The sequence below is a fragment of the Dendrobates tinctorius genome, unplaced genomic scaffold (genome assembly GCF_039654945.1).
Source record: "Dendrobates tinctorius isolate UK_male_01 unplaced genomic scaffold, ASM3965494v1 ptg000151l, whole genome shotgun sequence".
Classification (NCBI taxonomy): domain Eukaryota; kingdom Metazoa; phylum Chordata; class Amphibia; order Anura; family Dendrobatidae; genus Dendrobates; species Dendrobates tinctorius.
Window position 1 is genome coordinate 5,614,176 of NW_027361818.1, and position 21,993 is coordinate 5,636,168.

The following is a 21,993-nucleotide window of genomic DNA, read 5'->3' on the forward strand; positions in this document are numbered from 1 at the left end:
AAAAATACGGATGTAAATAAAAATGGTACCACTGAAAACATCTTCTTGTCCCGCAAAAAACAAGCTGCCATACAGCTATGTCAGCAGAAAAGTAAAAAAGTTATAGCTCTCAGAATTAAGCGATGCAAAAATAAATATTTTTTCTATAAAATAGTTTCATTGTGTAAAAGCACCAAAAGATAAAAAAATATAAATCTGGTATCGCTGTAATCGTACCGACCAGAAGAATAAAGTCACCTAATCACTTATACCACATGAGGAACGGCATAAAAAATAAATAAAAAAACAATATTTCACCTGCTGTTTATTTTTTCATTCTGCCTCCCAAAGATCACAATAAGGCTCGGAGCACATTTATCCTGCGCTCTGCGCTGAGCACTTACACCAGGGTTTCTGTGTAAATCTCCGAACCCCGGCAGAAAATTCCCTATAATGAGGCAGGTGGAGGCACTGTTTAGAATTGACTTTTTAGAATTGCATAAAAGTGCCATTGGCCACAGTTTTGTGCACTTCTGAAAAGGTCACCGCTGAACAGAGGCTAGACGGAGTCAAGAATAATTTGTTGCCTCAATATAGTGAATGGATCCCTCTGGTGTTTCATCTGAATCATGTCAAATGTGATCCCTAACATTATGTAAAATGTTCCTAATAAAAGCTTTAAGTGAGGTCCATAAAAAAAGCAAGTCTCCACTCAGCTCCATCATCTGTTAACGGAAATATAGGGGGCTTCCACATTAGTGGTAGCACAAAGGCTCTGGAAAAGCAAAATGGCTTCACATTCCTCAAAAGAAATTCAGCAAATTCTCTGCTCCCAAATTCAATTGCCTCCCTCCCTTCTGAGCCCCAGTGTGCCTAAACCACATTTAGCGCCCACATGTTTGGCATTTCTGTAGTGATGAGAGCCTGCCTAATTTACAGGTGCGTGTCTCCTGAATAATGAGCTGGGCATAATGCACTGGTCACTACAACGGCAATTTGCAATTTTCACTCAGCAAGATCCATGCTGATTGTTTCTGGAGAACACCCATCTTGTCAAAATCATCACTACATCTGTAGATAAATTCCCATAGGGTTATAACTTCCAAAATGGCATCACTTGAGGGGAGTTTTCACTGTTTAGGCACATCAGGGGCTCTACAAATGCGACATGGCATCTGCTAATTATTCCAGTAAATTTTACATTCAAAAAGACAAATGGCGGTCCTGCTTCCTTCCAAGCCTTTTGCTACCAAGCCGAGTTTGATGTCACCACTGGTCGGCGTCACGTGCTACTGATCCACACACCCATCCGATGCGTCAGGATGAGGATGAGGGGGCGGAATCAGCAGCAACACACACGCGTCTCCATGGAGACACACAGCCGGAAGTCATAGGAAGCGCTCTCCGCTGTGCGCTCAGTTGTTTTCCTCCACATTTTGGGTATCTGCACGCAGAAGAAGTTGCACAACAATTTGTATGGAGCAAATTATCTTGTTACCCTTAAGAAAATGCAAAATTTTAAGCTAGAAAAGTTTTAGCTGAGAAAAATTTGATTTTTTTTTCACAGCTTACCGTTATAAACTTCTGTGAAGCACCTGTGGGTTCCCTAAGGGGTCTAGTTTCCAAAATAGTGTCACTTGTGGGAGATTTACACTGTTTAGGCACATCAGGGGCTTTCCAAATGCAACATGGCAACCGCTAATTATTCCAGGATATTTTACATGCAAAAAGTCAAATGGCGCTCCTTCCATTCTAAGCCCTGCCGTGCACCCAAACAGTAGATTTCCCCCACATGTGGGATATCGGCAAGCTTAGGAGAAATTGGACACCAAAATGTGTGGTCCAGTTTCTCCTGTTAACCTTGCGAAAGTAAAAAAAATAGGTATTAGGAAAATTTTTGTGAAAGAAAAGTAAATGTTTATTTTTTTCTTCCACATTCCAAAATTTCCTATGAAGCACCTGAAGAGTTAATAAACTTCTTAAATGTGGTTTTGAGTACCTTGAGGGGTGCAGTTTTTAGAATGGTGTCACTTTTTGGTATTTTCTATCATATAGACCCCTCAAAGTCACTTCAAATGTGAGGTGGTCCCTAAAAAAATGGTTTTGCAAATTTTGTTGTAAAAATGAGAAATCGCTGGTCAACATTTAACCCTTATAATTTCCTAACTAAAAAAATTATGTTTCCACAATTGTGCTGATGTAAAGTAGACATGTGGGAAATGTTATTTATTTGCTATTTTGTGCGATATGACTCTCTGATTTAAAGGGAATCTGTCACCCTTTTTTTCGAATATGAGCTGCCGGCACTGACATCAGGAACTTATCTACAGCATTCTGTAACGCTGTAGATAAGCCCCCGATGTTACCTGAAAGAGAAGAAAAAGGAGTTATATTATACTCAGAGGACGGCGGTCCAGTCTTGGTCTGATGGGTGTTGCCGTCCATCACCTCCCATCTTCATACGATACCGTCCTCTTCTTTCCTTCCAGTCATGGCTCTGGCACAGGCGCACTGCTCTGCCATGTTGAGGGCAGAGCAGAATACTGCAGTGCGCAGGTGACGGACCACTCCCTCTCCCTCTCCCTGTAGATAAGCCCCTGATGTCGGTGCCGGCAGCTCATATTCGAAAAAAGGGGTGATAGATTCCCTTTTAGGGCATAAAAATTAAAAGTTTGAAGACTGCAAAATTTTCAACATTTTTGCCAAACTTCCGTTATTTTCAACAAATAAACGCAAGTCATATCAAAGAAATTTTACCACTATCATAAAGTGCAATATTTCTTGAGAAAACAATCTCAGCGGGTTCCATTGAAGCATTCTAGAGTTATGAACTCATAAGTGACAGTTGTCAGAATTGTAAAAATTGGCCTGGTCAGGAAGGTGAAAACAGGTTTTGGGGTGAAGGGGGTTAAATGGAAATTTATTGAGTTTTACTTGACAAACTCTTCTATTAGATTTAAATAGCTGCAAGTTGTAGATTTTGTTCCCTGGGTCACACTATCTAAACATAAGAGCCTGTCATGTCTGTTACCATATATATTTATCTAACAGAACCCCTCCCAAGAGTTTCTCAAATGACAGGCTCTTTGTCAGCCACCATTTTGGGCCATAGAAGATTGCTTTTAACAAAGGAGATTAAAATATTATGTTTAAATTAGAGGTTTGCTATGACATAAGAAACAAAAAGTGTCATGGACTCACCTGGTGAGGTGAATTGTCTAATTAATAGGCCATGGTGACTAGCATGGAACAGAGGTGAAAATGCTGCATAACGGGCCTTGATTAGGGATGAGCGAGTATGCTCGTTAGGATTCGGTACTCGGCGAGTAATGAGGTACTCGCGGTACTCAAATCCTAGTGAGTAAATTTCACCACTCGCTTCGCAATACTTAGATCTCCCGCTGGCATGTGTTAGCCAATCACAGTAAAGCCACAGCCTTCCTTGTTGTGGCATTACTGTGATTGGCTGGCCGCACAGCATCACTGTATCACTGGAGCCTCTGGACAGCGGTCGCATCAGCTGATGCGGCTGCTCTCCACGGGAGATCGACGTGGGACCCTTGTTATTAATGGGATTACGGTGGAAAGGTGAGTATAGGTTGCTTTATTATTTTATGGTTATTACAGGTGATCGATGGCTTTGGGGAATTAGGTGTGTGCGGTGAGTACGTACTCTGTTATGTGTTGTATGTTATGTGTATGTACTGTATGTTATATGTTGTATTTTCTGTATGTCTTTTTTTTTATATTCACCACATTAGCCAGATGATGGGAATACTATTTTCCCATCATCTGCTAATGCTGTCACTGTGACAAGTAGTCCCATCTGACGATGCCCGCACAGGCCCCGCACACACACACACAGCCCCACAGACCCCCACACACATTCTCCACACACATTCTCTGCCCATTACTCGCATTTGCCATAGACTTACATTGGTCTCGATACTCGTTACAAGTACCCGAGTATTAGGACCTACTCGTAAAGAGTACAGTGAGTCTGAGTATTTCACTACTCGCTCCTCCTTAGTCTTGATGGAAAGAAAATACATAAATTGGTGATGACCTGATCTCAAAGCTATGCAGAACGGCAAACAAACAACTGGAGTAAGTAGTTAGAATGAAGCAAGTAGTAAGGGGCTGTATGTCTCGTCAAAAAGAAATCTGACTGGTGCCACGACCCTATCAAAGTGTATCAAACACGCCCCTCTTATATCAATTTGATATCAAATTGATATAAAAGGGTTGCGCTTGATATACTTTTCTATCAATTTGATATAAATTTGATATAAAAGATGTTGTATCATAGGGCAAAATATTTATATGTCCAATTATTTTCTCCTTTATAGGCCTTTTAATAAAGAATAAAAGGGTCGTGATTAGAGTTGAGCGATACCGTCCGATACTTCAAAGTATCGGATCGGAATGGATCGGCCGATCTTTAAAAAAAGTATCGGTATCGCCGATTCCAATACCGGAAGTCCCATTCAAGTCTATGGGACTTCCGGTATCGGAATAAGAAAAACCCTGTTTTTGCCTTGTACAGTCTCTCTGGGGTCTGTACGGGCCTTTCGGGGGGCTGTGCCGGCCTGCCAGGGGGTCTGTGCAGGCTCCGGTGGTCTGTGCCGGCCTGCCGGGGGGCTGTGCCGGCCTGCCGGTGGTCTGTGCAGGCTCCGGTGGGCTGTGCCGGCCTGCCGGGGGGCTGTGCAGGCTCCGGGGGGCTGTGCCGGCCTGCCGGGGGGCTGTGCCGGCCTGCCGGTGGTCTGTGCAGGCTCCGGGGGGCTGTGCCGGCCTGCCGGGGGGCTGTGCCGGCCTGCCGGTGGTCTGTGCAGGCTTCGGGGGTCTGTGCAGGCATCGTCCGATGGGACTACAAGTCCCATCGGGCGATGCCTGCTACCATGACAGTGATTGACACATTAGCCAATGATGGGACAGTAGTAGTCCCATCATCCGGCTAATGTGTTGAATGTAAAAAAAAAAAAAAATTACATGCTACATACATGCTACATACATACAACATGCATACTACATACATGCTACATTCATACTACATACTACATACATGCTACATTCATACTACATAAATACTACATGCAACATACATACTACATATATACTACATACATACTACATGCATGCTACATACATACTGCATGCTACATACATACTACATGCTACATACATACCACATATATACTACATACATACTACATGCATGCTACATACATACCACATACATACTACATACATACTACATACATACTACATGCATGCTACATGCATGCTACATGCTACATACATAACACATATATACTACATGCATGCTACATACATACTACATGCTACATACATACCACATACATACTACATGCATGCTACATACATACTACATGCATGCTACATACATACTACATGCTACATACTACATATATACTACATGCATGCTACATACATACTACATGCTACATACATACTACACATATACTACATGCATGCTACATACATACTACATGCTACATACATACTACATATATACTACATGCATGCTACATACATACTACATGCTACATACATACTACATATATACTACATGCATGCTACATACATACTACATGCTACATACATACTACATATATACTACATGCATGCTACATACATACTACATGTTACATACATACTACATGTATACTACATGCATGCTACATACATACTACATGCTACATACATACTACATATATACTACATGCATGCTACATACATACTACATGCTACATACATACTACATATATACTACATGCATGCTACATACTACATGCTACATACATACTACATATATACTACATGCATGCTACATACATACTACATACATACTACATGCATGCTACATACATACTACATGCTACATACATACCACATACATACTACATATATACTACATGCATGCTACATACATACTGCATGCTACATACATACTACATACATACTACATGCTACATACATACCACATATATACTACATACATACAATACATTCATACAATACATACATAGACATACAGTACATATAACATAGAGTAACATACTTACCAATACTTGTCACATTGTTCCCCGAAGCCATTGTCTTTTCCGGAATAAATATTAACATAACAAACCACAAAAATACTCACCCACGATCCGAAGCAGTCCACGAGTGTGTCCCACGACGATCTTGGGTAGAGAACTGCAGCATCAGCTGATGCTGCCGTTCTCTACGGGCTGTAGGAATCCAATGACGGAAGGTAGGTATCCTTCCGCACTGTATTCCTCCGCCACTTAAAAAAAAAAAAAGTCCCTAGTCTCACTTTATGCCATTGCTGTGTGGGAATTTCCCACGCAGCAATGGCATAAAGTGAGACTAGGGACTTTTTTTTTTTTTAAGTGGCGGAGGAATACAGTGCGGAAGGATACCTACCTTCCGTCATTGGATTCCTGCAGCCCGTAGAGAACGGCAGCATCATCTGATGCTGCAGTTCTCTACCCAAGATCGTCGTGGGACACACTCGTGGACTGCTTCGGATCGTGGGTGAGTATTTTTGTGGTTTGTTATGTTAATATTTATTCCGGAAAAGACAATGGCTTCGGGGAACAATGTGACAAGTATTGGTAAGTATGTTACTCTATGTTATATGTACTGTATGTCTATGTATGTATTGTATGAATGTATTGTATGTATGTAGTATATATGTGGTATGTATGTAGCATGTAGTATGTATGTAGTATGTATGTAGCATGCATGTAGCATGCAGTATGTATGTAGCATGCATGTAGTATATATGTAGTATGCATGTAGCATGCATGTAGTATATATGTAGTATGTATGTAGCATGCAGCATGTATGTAGTATGTATGTAGTATGTATGTAGCATGTAGCATGTATGTAGTATATATGTGGTATGTATGTAGCATGTAGTATGTATGTAGCATGTATGTAGTATGCATGTAGCATGCAGTATGTATGTAGCATGCATGTAGTATATATGTAGTATGTATGTAGCATGCATGTAGTATATATGTAGTATGTATGTAGCATGTAGCATGTATGTAGTATATATGTAGTATGTATGTAGCATGTAGTATGTATGTAGCATGTATGTAGCATGCATGTAGCATGCATGTAGTATGTATGTAGTATGTATGTAGTATGTATGTAGCATGCAGTATGTAGCATGTATGTAGCATGTATGTAGTATGTATGTAGTATATATGTAGTATGTACAGTGGGGAAAAAAAGTATTTAGTCAGTCAGCAATAGTGCAAGTTCCACCACTTAAAAAGATGAGAGGCGTCTGTAATTTACATCATAGGTAGACCTCAACTATGGGAGACAAACTGAGAAAAAAAAATCCAGAAAATCACATTGTCTGTTTTTTTTTCATTTTATTTGCATATTATGGTGGAAAATAAGTATTTGGTCAGAAATAAAATTTCATCTCAATACTTTGTGATATATCCTTTGTTGGCAATGACAGAGGTCAAACGTTTTCTGTAAGTCTTCACAAGGTTGCCACACACTGTTGTTGGTATGTTGGCCCATTCCTCCATGCAGATCTCCTCTAGAGCAGTGATGTTTTTGGCTTTTCGCTTGGCAACATGGACTTTCAACTCCCTCCAAAGGTTTTCTATAGGGTTGAGATCTGGAGACTGGCTAGGCCACTCCAGGACCTTGAAATGCTTCTTACGAAGCCACTCCTTCGTTGCCCTGGCAGTGTGCTTTGGATCATTGTCATGTTGAAAGACCCAGCCACGTTTCATCTTCAATGCCCTTGCTGATGGAAGGAGGTTTGCACTCAAAATCTCACGATACATGGCCCCATTCATTCTTTCATGTACCCGGATCAGTCATCCTGGCCCCTTTGCAGAGAAACAGCCCCAAAGCATGATGTTTCCACCACCATGCTTTACAGTAGGTATGGTGTTTGATGGATGCAACTCAGTATTCTTTTTCCTCCAAACACGACAAGTTGTGTTTCTACCAAACAGTTCCAGTTTGGTTTCATCAGACCATAGGACAGTCTCCCAAAACTCCTCTGGATCATCCAAATGCTCTCTAGCAAACTTCAGATGGGCCCGGACATGTACAGGCTTAAGCAGTGGGACACGTCTGGCACTGCAGGATCTGAGTCCATGGTGGCGTAGTGTGTTACTTATGGTAGGCCTTGTTACATTGGTCCCAGCTCTCTGCAGTTCATTCACTAGGTCCCCCCGCGTGGTTCTGGGATTTTTGTTCACCGTTCTTGTGATCATTCTGACCCCACGGGGTGGGATTTTGCGTGGAGCACCAGATCGAGGGAGATTATCAGTGGTCTTGTATGTCTTCCATTTTCTAATTATTGCTCCCACAGTTGATTTCTTCACTCCAAGCTGGTTGGCTATTGCAGATTCAGTCTTCCCAGCCTGCTGCAGGGCTACAATTTTGTTTCTGGTGTCCTTTGACAGCTCTTTGGTCTTCACCATAGTGGAGTTTGGAGTCAGACTGTTTGAGGGTGTGCACAGGTGTCTTTTTATACTGATAACAAGTTTAAACAGGTGCCATTACTACAGGTAATGAGTGGAGGAAAGAGGAGACTCTTAAAGAAGAAGTTACAGGTCTGTGAGAGCCAGAAATCTTGATTGCTTGTTTCTGACCAAATACTTATTTTCCACCATAATATGCAAATAAAATGAAAAAAAAACAGACAATGTGATTTTCTGGATTTTTTTTTCTCAGTTTGTCTCCCATAGTTGAGGTCTACCTATGATGTAAATTACAGACGCCTCTCATCTTTTTAAGTGGTGGAACTTGCACTATTGCTGACTGACTAAATACTTTTTTTCCCCACTGTATGTAGCATGTAGTATGTATGTAGCATGTAGTATGTATGTAGCATGTAGTATGTATGTAGCATGCATGTAGTATATATGTAGTATGTATGTAGCATGTAGTATGTATGTAGCATGCATGTAGTATATATGTAGTATGTATGTAGCATGTAGTATGTATGTAGCATGCATGTAGTATGTATGTAGTATGTATGTAGTATGTATGTAGCATGCAGTATGTAGCATGTATGTAGCATGTATGTAGTATGTATGTAGTATATATGTAGTATGTATGTAGCATGTAGTATGTATGTAGCATGTAGTATGTATGTAGCATGTAGTATGTATGTAGCATGCATGTAGTATATATGTAGTATGTATGTAGCATGTAGTATGTATGTAGCATGCATGTAGTATATATGTAGTATGTATGTAGCATGTAGTATGTATGTAGCATGCATGTAGTATGTATGTAGTATTTTTTTTTTTTTTTTTTTTTAACATTTAACACATTAGCCGGATGATGGGACTACTACTGTCCCATCATTGGCTAATGTGTCAATCACTGTCATGGTAGCAGGCATCGCCAGATGGGACTTGTAGTCCCATCGGACGATGCTTGCACAGACCCCCGGACATCAGCACAGCCCCCCGGCAGGCCGGCACAGCCCCCCGGCAGGCCGGTACAGACCCCCACAGGGTGCACAGACCACCGGCAGGCCGGCACAGCCCCCCGGCAGGCCGGTACAGACCCCCACAGGGTGCACAGACCACCGGCAGGCCGGCACAGCCCCCTGGCAGGCCGGTACAGACCCCCACAGGGTGCACAGACCACCGGCAGGCCGGCACAGCCCCCCGGCAGGCCGGTACAGACCCCGGGCAGTCCACACAGCCCCCGGCAGGCCGGCAGAGACCCCCGGAAGGCCCGAAATGACGGCGCATCATGATGCGCACACACCGCGCATCATGATGACGTCAGGCTGTCAATCAACTTTGAACTTCCGATTCCGATGCCGAATTCCGATATTGAAAAAATATCGGAAGTCGGTATCGGAATTCCGATACAGCAAGTATCGGCCGATACCCGTTACTTGCGGTATCGGAATGCTCAACACTAGTCGTGGTTGAATCACTTTTATATCAATCACTATTGTTTGATATAAAAGGCTGTGTTTGATACGCTTTTATATGACCAATAATGGGTCCCTTTTATAGCCATTGGGCATATTATTTATATGGCCATTATTTTAAAAAAGGAAACATTTTATTCGAATTGTAAATAAAAATGAGATACGCTATTTTTATAAAAAAGATAATAGTGTTTATTGAACAACAATCAAATACATTTTTATAAAACATTGCATTTGACATTTACACTGTCATTTTAGAAGCACAATCAATTACATTTTATTTATCACACAGTGCTGCAGTTAATCAAATCAATATATATATAATACTGGTCAATATAAAACCAGTGTGTATTTTCTGGGCTGCTTGCACTTCAGGAATGCCGAAAATAAAATACAGAGGACAGGATATAGCATTACAATACAATAGATAATATCATTTCACTTGAGCAAAACAAAGGTCACTATTTACACACCTAACTCAACAAAAATAAAAGGGTTGTTGTTATGAGTTCATTTTCCCCTTCACCATTGAGGTCTGATGAACTCCCTCTTCTGGTGAAGGAAGGTAGTGAGGCTGATTACCAAGCACCTGAGCTGGGAGAGGATGACTGGGCGACGGGGATCTCTGACTGGATAAAAGGCAGCCGACGCCCTTCTGCCTCGCTGGTGATTTCTCTGTGGAATTCTAGGAGACCAGTCTGATTCCTGCTCCTCAAGAGCTAAGTTTTCTGCTTTGCCTTTTTGCATTTGTGTTTTGGTTTTAGTTTGCCTTGCTTTTCTGGATTCTGCCATTCCCTGCTGGGGTGAGCTGAATTCCTTTTTTGTCAGTTTGCTCTGTCTTCAGAAAATACCTGAGTACTGACATAGTCTTTTTGAAGCCTAGCTTCTTCAGGGCCTTTTTCCCTGTCAGTCAGTTGGCTCTTGTTTTGATAGGGTTTTTTGTGGATTGCAGACAGCAGCTTTCCTATCCTGTCCGGTCTAGTTAGCTTGGGCCCCATCATTTGCTCAGTCTATCTTTCTATCTGTGTTAGTGTTTTTTCTTCTTGCTTCACCGTCATTATATGTTGGGGGCTGCCTATTGCTTTGGGGTCTGCTCTGGGGCAGTTTAGATTTCCCTTTCTGTCTTTAGGCTAGGCAGTTCTCCGGCTGTGATCGAGGGGTCTAGGGCATCGTAGGAACCCCCCACTGCTACTGCTAGTTGTTGTTGATAGGTTCAGGGGTCTGCAATCCGATAGCTGCCAACTTCTCTGGTTTTCTGGACTTAGCTAGCATTTCTGTTTTTGCCTCCTACGGTGACTCATTCATAACAGGTTGTGTTTCACACACTTTTATATCAATTTGATATAAATTTGATATAAAAGATGTTGTATAATAGGACTAAATATTTATATGTCCAATTATTTTCTCCTTTATAGGAGTTTTAATAAAGTAGAATAAAAGGGTCGTGATTGAATCACTTTTATATCAATCGCTATTGTTTGATATAAAAGGCTGTGTTTTATACGCTTTTATATGACCAATAAAGGCTCCCTTTTATAGCCTTTTTATACATTAATTAGTATTGATTCATTGGGCATATTATTTATATGGCCAATATTTTAATAAAGGAAACATTTTATTTGAATTGTAAATAAAAATGAGAGACGCCATTTTTATAAAAAAGATAATATTGTTTATTGAACAAAAATCTAATACATTTTACTAAAGCATTACATTTGACATTTACTCTGTCATTTTAGAAGCACAATCAATTACATTTTTTTTATCACACAGAGCTGCAGTTAATCCAAGACAATATAAAGTGTTGCAAAAAGTGTTACAATCATATATAACAATTTGTATATTTAATATTATACACATATGCATCATATTTCTTACATAATAATTTAATGCATTACAATTGAACAGAACCAATGTTACATAGTGAGCCACATGGATTGTAGTAACGGAACAATACTTTTTTTAGGCATCAGCGGACCTTGTGTGATACCTAATGCTGAGAAGTGTAAAGGACGGGTCGCCCGGCTGGGGGTGGATAGGGTTCGAGGATTATACGCGCCATCAGTTTCATTCATGGGCATTTTTAATTTATCTAAATGTGCTCTAGTAGTGGAATTACCCACAACTGTGGATGGCATATTTAACTCGACCATAGCATGCATAAATGTATCCCAGCCCCTTGGTAAATTCCTGCCGGTTAGGGCATGGCTCTGAGTTGTGTTACGCACCAAATCCAGCATATTAGAACCGGGTATTACAATACCTTTGAAAATAAACTCACTTTTATCATTCCACGATGCAATATTTGTGTTTTGCAACATCTTGTTTAGTAGAAGTTCTGCATTCTTTTTATATCGTGGATTTACATGACTTACAATTTCATTGACAGCGGGACTTTTATCAACGGCTGAATTTGACAATTGTTGGTGATCAGATTCTGGAGTGTTAATGAACTTTAAAGTTGATAGTTCCTTAGCATCTTGTTTAGCATGAACCAAGTATCTCTGCAGTACATCACTATATTTTTTAATTTTCACGTCATCCGGTATGTCACGACGCTGTAAAATCTCACTAATTTCACCATCAAGACATTGGATAACGCTTTGGCGTATGTTGTCTGTAATAGGGGGCTGAAGTATGATTAGCTCCTGCTTGGGAACAAGATACATTTTCTCAGTATGTTCCATTATTTGCCGGTAAGCAGGCTTGTTATTATCGGGATCGCAAAGCCTAAAAGAGGATCTATAAAGCCACCAGTCTGCTTTAGTAGCTGCTTCTTTTTCTTTATGCTGTTAGATTTATTACTCATGGTTTTTATAGCTTTTCACCACTTATTTAATATATTTCTTTGTCGCTCTTTCAGAGGGATTCGACCTTTTAAGATGATTAATGCAATCTCCCCTATAGCTGTAATGAAATCATGACTCCCATTGCACAAAATAGATTTTCTGATAGAAGGCGGGGCCTTCACCACTGTTTTTAAGAGCTTCCAGTTACTCCGTATTCACTTTTTAGAAGTGTTTTTCTTTTGAACATACACAGCCGGTAACGCTGGAGGAAACAGGCCCGTCCTCACGCGAAAATCCTCAGGGGTGTCGGCTCTTAAGTCAAGCAACAAATACCCATAAGGCACCCGCGTGGCATCCTCAAAAGCTTCTAAGAAATAGCGGGTTTTTCCTGGATACATTTGTCATGCTAGTGTTACAATCTGCAATTTATCCTGAGGGTTATTAAAAAGGACCATGTACTTTGTGTTTAAATATATCATGCGGCTTTTCTTTCCTTGACAAAATATCCAACATGCTTTAAGAGGGGGTGAAAAACGAGTTGGGAAATATTTTTTAGACGGTTATGCCTATGTTAACGACAGACATATTGCATTCGAATTTCAGGGGTGCTTTTATCATGGGTGCCGAATCTGCTATAATGAATATGATGCAAATAAGGTCACAAACACCTCCTATGGTCAATTATATTATGCCTTTTTAGCTAAAAAGCGTTACCGGCAGTGGTGTGGCTACACCATGAGAGTACTGTGGGAACATGAATGGAATGAAATGAATCAAAAAGATTCTAATCTTCAATCATTTCTTCTCCAAATGGAATTCCCTACCCCTTTAGACCCCCGCGATGCTCTTTATGGGGGACGTACTAATGCCATTAAACTTTATCACCAACTGAAACCTGGGGAGACACTACATTATTATGATTTCACCAGCCTGTATCCCTTTTAAACAAAACTAAAACATACCCCGTTGGTCATCCATACATTATCTATGAGGGTTTTGGGTTCATTAAAAATTACTTTGGTATTGCCAAAGTCAAGGTCTACCCTCCGAGGGATTTATTTTTTCCTGTTCTACCGGTAAAACTCAACAGAAAATTATTGTTTCCTCTTTGCTACACATGCTCTGTAAATTCGCAGACAGAGGAATGTACACATAGTGATGAAGAGGGGGCTCTGACAGGTACATGGTGCACTATAGAGCTTGAGATGGCCATAGAGAAAGGCGATAGGATAGCCCACATCTATGAAATTTGGGATTTTCCTAAAACCAGTGATCGCCTGTTTTCTCGGTACATTAAATTACATCTTAGGGATAAGTAGGAGGCCTCAGGTTATCCCAGCTGTGCACTGATGACAGTAAGAAACACAGTACATTGATTCCTTTCTTGACAAAGAAGGGGTGCAGTTACGCTCTGAACATATAGGAGAGAACCCTGCTAAGAGACAGATCTCCAAACTTTTCTTAAATTCTTTATGGGGAAACTTTGCCCAGAAATCTAATTTACCATGTACCAGCATTATTAGCGATCCTGATGAACTGTTTCAACATTTTTTTTACCGTATTACGATGTTTCGATATTGCATTTTATTGATGATCAAACCACAACAATAGATTGGAAATATACAGAAGGGCACCACACCATCAACAAGAACACAAACATTTTTAAAGCCTGTTTTACAACAGCGTATGCTAGACTAGAGCTTTACTCTCTGCTAGACCGGCTGCAGGAAAGGTGCCCTTATCACGATACTGATTCTGTTATCTTTGGGCAGAGAGAAGGTGAGTGGAGTCCTCCTTTAGGTGATTACCTGGGGGAATTGACCAGTGAGATACCTGATGACACTTACATCACTGAGTTTGTATCTGCCGGCCCAAAGACCTACGGATACAAACTCAACACCGGTAAAACGGTCTTAAAAGTGAAGGGAATAACATTAAATGTTGGTAATGCTCAATCTATTAATTTCAGCAGTCTAAAAGATCTTGTTCTGGACTACCCGCGTAATTCTGATTCTGAAACGCAGAAACGTATTGTCGTCGAGCTGCCCGGCATTGTGAAAAATAAAAAGTACTGGTCCGTTGAGACAAGACTTCTTCGAAAAACCCAAAAGTGTGTTTACACAAAGCGCAGACTATTAGGGGATTTTACCACCGTACCATTTGGATATTAATTGTGACTCATGATGGACCCACGTTTGCAACATCCATTCTCGTGTATTCCAGCAGGCCCGTCTAATTCTGGAAAAAGTTACTTTGTAAAACAATTGTTACATAATACTGACACTCATTTTTCTCATAAACCTGATAATATTGTTTGGTTTTATTCCTGCTGGCAGAAACTATATGATGAAATCGCTCTTTCTTTTCCCTTCATCAGATTTGTGGAGGGTCTGCCGCCTACATTCATAGATGATGAATTATTCCCTCCTGAAAAGGTAAATTTGACCATTGTTGATGATCTCATGGAGAGTGCTAGTGATAACTGCGAAATAGAAAAAGCATTTACCAACTATGTCCACCACAGAAACCTCAGCATTTTCTACCTGGTACAAAACATATTTTGTCAAGGAAAGAAAAGTCGAATGATAAATTTAAACACAAAGTACATGGTCCTTTTTAATAACCCTCAGGATAAATTGCAGATTGTAACACTAGCGTGACAAATGTATCAAGGAAAAACCCGCTATTTCTTAGAAGCTTTTGAGGATGCCACGCGGGTGCCTTATGGGTATTTGTTGCTAGACTTAAGAGCCGACACCCCTGAGGATCTTCGCTTGAGGGCGGGTCTGTTTCCTCCAGCGTTACCGGCTGTGTATGTTCAAGAGAAAAACACTTCTAAAAAAGTGAATTATAAACAAAATCAGACATTCTACACTGTGGCCATAGTGTTGTAAAGATGTCCGAGAGAATACGGAGTAACTGGAAGCTCTTAAAAAATCCCTCTGAAAGAGCGACAAAGAAATATATTAAAAATGTGGCGAAAAGCTATAAAAACCATGAGTAATAAATCTCACAGCATAAAGAAAAAGAAGCAGCTACTAAAGCAGACTGGTGGCTTTATAGGTCCTCTTTTAGGCTTTGCGATCCCGATAATAACAAGCCTTCTTACCGGCAAATAATGGAACATACTGAGAAAATGTATCTTGTTCCCAAGCAGGAGCTAATCAAACTTCAGCCCCCTATTACAGACAACTTACGCCAAAGCGTTATCCAACGTCTTGATGGTGAAATTAGTGAGATTTTACAGCGTCGTGACATACCGTACGACGTGAAAATTAAAAAATATAGAGATGTACTGCAGAGATAATTGGTTCATACTAAAAAAGATGCTAAGGAACTATCAACTTTAAAGATCATTAACACTCCAGAATCTGATCACCAACAATTGTCAAATCAAAAGGTTGATAAATGTCCCGCTGTCAATGAAATTGTAAGTCGTGTAAGCCTACGATATAAAAAGAATGCAGAACTTCTACTAAACAAGATGTTGCAAAACACAAATATTGTATCGTGGAATGATAAAAGCGAGTTTATTTTCAAAGGTATTGTAATACCCGGTTCTAATATGCTGGATTTGGTGCGTAACACAACTCAGAGCCATGCCCTAACCGGCAGGAATTTACCAAGGGGCTGGAATACATTTATGCATGCTATGGCCGAGTTAAATATGCCATCCACAGTTGTGGGTAATTCCACTACTAGAGCACATTTAGATAAATTAAAAATGCCCATGAATGAAACTGATGGCGCGTATAATCCTCGAGCCCTATCCACCCCCAGCCGGGTTACCCGTCCTTTACACTTCTCACCATTAGGTATCACACAAGGTCCACTGATGCCTAAAAAAAGTACTCTCCCGTTACTACAATCCATGTGGCTCACTATGTAACATTGGTTCTGTTCAATTGTAATGCATTAAATTATTATGTAAGAAATCATTATGTAAGAAATATGTATTGATTTGATTAACTGCAGCTCTGTGTGATAAATAAAATGAAATTGATTGTGCTTCTAAAATGACAGTGTAAATGTCAAATGTAATGCTTTAGTAAAATGTATTTGATTGTTGTTCAATAAACACTATTATCTTTTTTATAAAAATGGCGTCTCTCATTTTTATTTACAATTCGAATAAAATGTTTCCTTTATTAAAATATTGGCCATATAAATAATATGCCCAATGAATCAATACTAATTACTGTATAAAAAGGCTATAAAAGGGAGCCTTTATTGGTCATATAAAAGCGTATCAAACACAGCCTTTTATATCAAACAATAGTGATTGATATAAAAGTGATTCAATCACAACCCTTTTATCCTACTTTATTAAAATGCCTATAAAAAAGAAAATAATTGGACATATAAATATTTTGTCCTTTGATACAACATCTTTTATATCAAATTTATATCAAATTGATATAAATGTGTATCAAACACAACCCTCTTATAACAATTTGATATCAAATTGATATAAGAGGGTCGTGTTTGATACACTTTGATAGGGGCATGGCACCAGTCAGATTTCTTTTTGACGAGACATACAGCCCCCTTACTACTGAAGCAGAATTGGATATGTGAATATAAACAGGAACAGTCAAAGTATAGGGAAATGGTAAATCTCAGAAGAGAACCAGTTGATCACATGAATCTTCCAGAAGAACAATGAATAAACACAAGATTAATCAAGATGTAAAGGAAGTCTAAAATATTCCTACAGATCAATGGTTGAAAACAGCAATATAGCAAAGAAGTAGATGTAGTTTGGTATCTTTGGATTCCGTTGATTAATGAGACCCGGTATGAACAGTTGTGTTAAGTTGGTAACTTGCTGAGAAGTTGGTGTGGACAAAACCTAAGTAAACTGTATTGAGTTTGGAGATATCTCAGGATGAGCTGAAAAGATGACAGACACCTGGCTAAGCGTGGTCAAGGTGAATAAGCAACAAACTCCTGATAAATTTGAGGCTACTGAAACAATGCTAATTAACACCTAAGCACCTGGCGTCAGCCAAAGCTACCCTTTAAAGGTCTAGGGTGGTGATGTCAAGGGAGTTTACTTGGCTACCTGAGAACTATGACATGTACCACTACAAACAAAGGTAGCAATAGGAGAAGAGAGAAAGGCCAGGTGTTTGTGCTAGTGTAACAAGGGTGACCGGGGTAGTGGTGGCTGGGTTATTTAAAGATACAGTACATAGGCAGCGTCCACTGAGCACACTATCCCTTGCATATAGACAGACTGGACCAACATAGTTCTTTCCCCACAAATTACCTTCTCCTCTTGTCACAGCGGTCCAGATGAATAAGAGTCCAGAAGGAGGCCGTTGTACAGCAGGGAAAATAACTTTTTTTGAACAGTGATGAGGAAGTAAGGCAGGAGTACAACACTGGTTTTCCTACTCTCTCCCTGTCACACTTTCCAACCGCACCCACAGCAGTTGCAGCAGCCAAGGATTAGTGGAATTCCACACGCCGGGGATAACCCCTTCAGAAGCGGAGGCCCTTTCAGAGTCCTGGGGCCAGTCCTGCAGTCCTTAGCCTTGTAGTTTTTGGGACCCCTCTTGAGTCCCTGGAGTCCTTGGTGTCCCTGAAGTCCTTGAATTTCAGGGCAACAGACCTCTCCTGTCTGGGGGGATCTGGCAGTGCCCCATCTGTAAACCACATCTGCCCTGTCCAACGTACCTGGGCAGTTCTTAGAAAGCAGCAGCTTCCTCTCTCTTTGTGGCTGCAGGTCCAACCCCCTCTGCTGCTGGGCCAACCCTTATTTTTAACTGTTGCTTTCCCTAAGCCAACAACAGTAATACATATGGAACATCTCCAACATAGATTACATCAGGAACAATGCAAACTTCGCATAAACACATATCAAACGTTACATTACATGACAAGCCTCACATTACAATAAAAACACAGGATAATGACACATAAAACATACAGGTACCTAACATATGTATATGAAGTGCACAGGGGCCACACAGAAGGAGGAGGGACAAAACAGAGGGGACCGGCCTTCTCCTTACACAAGGACAGGAAACAAATAGTTATTAATTGCTATAGCTTTCTATTAATCCAAATGTTTATAGGGAGGAACATCAGTCACCAAACTGAAAACATCTTAAATGGAGAAAAAATAATGAAGAGTGATTTTCTATTTTTCCTACAGCCACCAGTTTCCATCTGCAGTGAGAGCTGTCCTAGAGGCTTCAGGAAAGCTCCTATAAGAGGTCAACCCATTTGCTGTTTCCAATGTATTCCTTGCCCTCAAGGAGAGATTTCCAATCAAACAGGTAAGAAAAGAACATCATCCTGTAACATTCAGAATTTCCCAATTGGGCAGTAACTACCGGTCATGAAATCTAAAAATTGACTGCCCAACATTGTCTATAGATATTGAATCACTAAGAGAGTCTATGTTTCCTGACGGATCTTGTCTTTGCCAACAAGAATTTAGCAGTTCTCCAACATTCACGTGACCTACATTTACATTACGGATGGTAATTCTCTATGAGAGCTTCCATGAATGGACCATGAATAACCATGGTGGTCATCCCACTGGAGATCTTTTATATGAAATCATATTTGATTATCACTACAATATTTAAAGAAATCATACAGCAACCAATATTTTTCATACAGCCTACTTACTGCAATTGCCCTGTACCTACCTAGATATCAATCGAAAAAAAAAAATCTCTCTTTCCTACAACTGTGTTTTGGGGCATGTTATGCGGATCAAGAAGTTCTAAGTTTTCTTGAATAGTGAATCCTTAGGTAACATCTAGCAGATGCACAGACAGACGCGACTGACTTGGGTTGGAATTACACAAGACAGTTAATATCAGAAGCGACCAGTGGGAATACAGAAAGAGGCAAAGAAAAAGGAATGCAGTTTACAGAGCATTGGTCAGTCGAGACAGCAAGATTTCAATTAGCTAAATCACACAGATTTTACTGAGAAATGATTTGCAGCAAATTGAATGTTCCTTATTATGCTGCTTGGTCTAGAAAAAAATAAAACAAATATGGTAAACATAAGAAGTATAAAAAAGAAAACTAAAAGTCACTTCATCCCTCACCTCTGCTGCTCACTGTCACCTTGGTGCATTTTCTAAACACAACCATGCACTGAACCTCCGAGCATCCAGATGCTAGGACTGAACTTCCAGCTGTATCTTGACACTGGACGTCCCTATGCACACAGAAGAATGTCCTGGACCTCGGAACAAGAAGTTCCAGCCTACAGTGCATATCAGTAGGTCATGGCACATGTCATTGCTACAATCTTACAACACGCATATGCATTGAAACCCTGAGCATCTTCACACTAGGCAGAGTCTTTCAATCCCAGGACATCACTGCATGCACCACGACCTTACAACAAGCTCTCTAGACCATGCATGTGCAAGGACATCCCGAGCCTAGTCATGGCTGGAAGTTCTGGTGTAGCATGAAGATGCCTGGGGTTTCAGTTCACGGCGATGGCAAGTAGAGATGCCAAGGACTGTACAGGGGAAGAAAGTAAGCAGAGGAGGAATGCAGTAAGTTGTGAGTTATTTTTGCTTTTTTAACCTTTTGCCAGCCCTCTACAGTTCGCCAAAATGACAACCAGCCTGCCACCATATTGCTGAATTCGTATCTAGCAAATTGCAAAAAATATCTGCATTCCAGAGAAAATTTATTTTTATAAAATTTCAGTAGAATTGATTTTGAATTTGTTAATCGTATCGAGCTCTGCTAGTCAATAAGGGAGGTCAGGTGGAAACAGAGGTAAATGTACTCAATTAAGCCTAGGGTCAGCAAATGGAGGTCAGGCAGTAGAATGGAAAAGCCAAAGAGTGGTCTGGATCACAACAGATCAGTTCACAATTAGAAATCATAATGTGAATGAAAACAATTAAGCAAAACGAAAAACAGGAAACAAGACCAGTAAGGGGCTGAGCGATATACTTACTCGGAAAGCTGTTTTGATGCACACATTTACTATGTGCCGCCCTGCCAAATTTTCCATTATTAGACTCATAGCTTAGATGGTCCAGAGAGAAGATTCAATGCTGGAACTTAAAGAAAAAGTTAATGTTACAAATGTGGGCAGATTTTTATTTGTAATGTGATTTTAATTGAAGATTTTATATTGTAGACTCAGTTGACTGCATTCGGTGTCCATGGAATCAATGGCCAAATGCTCAAAAAGACCTGTGTCTCCTGAAACCCTTAGAATATCTGTCCTATGAAGAAACCTTGGGTGTAACTTTGGCTTCTACAAGTTCTGCATCTGTCCTCATTCCTGTTCTTATTTTGCAGCTCTACATTAAGTTTAAAATGACTCCCATAGTGAAAGCCAATAACTACTACCTGAGTTGCCTTTTACTCGTGTCCTTGTCCCTTTGTTTCCTTTGCTCCTTGCTTTTTATAGGATTTCCAAAATTCGAGACGTGTCTTCTTCGTCAAGCTGTATTTGGTTTGGCTTTTACCCTCTGTATCTCTTGTGTCTTGGCAAAAACTATCATGGTGGTGTTAGCATTCATGGCAACAAAGCCAGGAAGCAATTTAAGGAGATGGACCAATCCTAAAATATCCTATGTTATTATACTGCTATGTACTTTTATGCAGTTCATTTTATGCATTAGTTGGTTGTTTAAATCACCTCCGTTTCCCCAAAGTAATGCTGAAGCAAAGCCTAGTGTAATAATTGTTGAGTGTAATGAAGGTTCACCCATTACCTTCTGGATGATGTTGGGTTATCTCTTTCTTCTGGCCACAATCAGTTTTGTTGTAGCCTTCCTGGCTCGAAGACTTCCCGATAGCTTCAATGAAGCCCAGTTCATTACATTCAGTCTGTTGGCATTCCTTAGTGTTTGGATATCTTATGTCCCTGCCTCGCTCAGTGCTCAAGGCAAGTACACAGTGGCTATGGAGATCTTTGCCATCTTGTCCTCCAGTTGGGCTTTGGTCATCTGTATGTTTTTTCCAAAATGTTACATCATATTGCTCAAACCTAAGACGAACTCTAGAGAATTTCTCATGAAGAAAAATACAAAGCATGGCTAGGAATTAAGTCAACTGGGCCAAAGGTTCAGTTTGCCTCCAATGCATTTCAACCAATGTAAAGGGACATGTAAAATTTCTCCCTTGCACTGAACATTAACCAATGTCTCTTGATTATTCCCTAGAAGAGACAAAAGTTGAATAGATGAAGCTATGAAAAAAAATAATTATATTTTACCAAAGATAGATAACTGATGCTCCTTCTAAAGAATG

At 40.2% G+C, this 21,993-nt stretch overlaps 1 protein-coding gene across 1 annotated transcript in view; it reads left to right on the plus strand.

The window, feature by feature from the left end:
- LOC141049888 (extracellular calcium-sensing receptor-like) overlaps positions 1-21,783 on the plus strand; it is a 40,156-nt gene extending 18,373 nt beyond the window's left edge. The window contains exons 5-6 of the mRNA XM_073546728.1: positions 18,899-19,022; positions 20,873-21,783. Of these exons, the coding sequence (XP_073402829.1) occupies positions 18,899-19,022; positions 20,873-21,783 (1,035 nt within the window). The remainder of the gene's footprint in view (positions 1-18,898; positions 19,023-20,872) is intronic.
- The last annotated feature ends 210 nt before the right edge of the window (positions 21,784-21,993 follow it).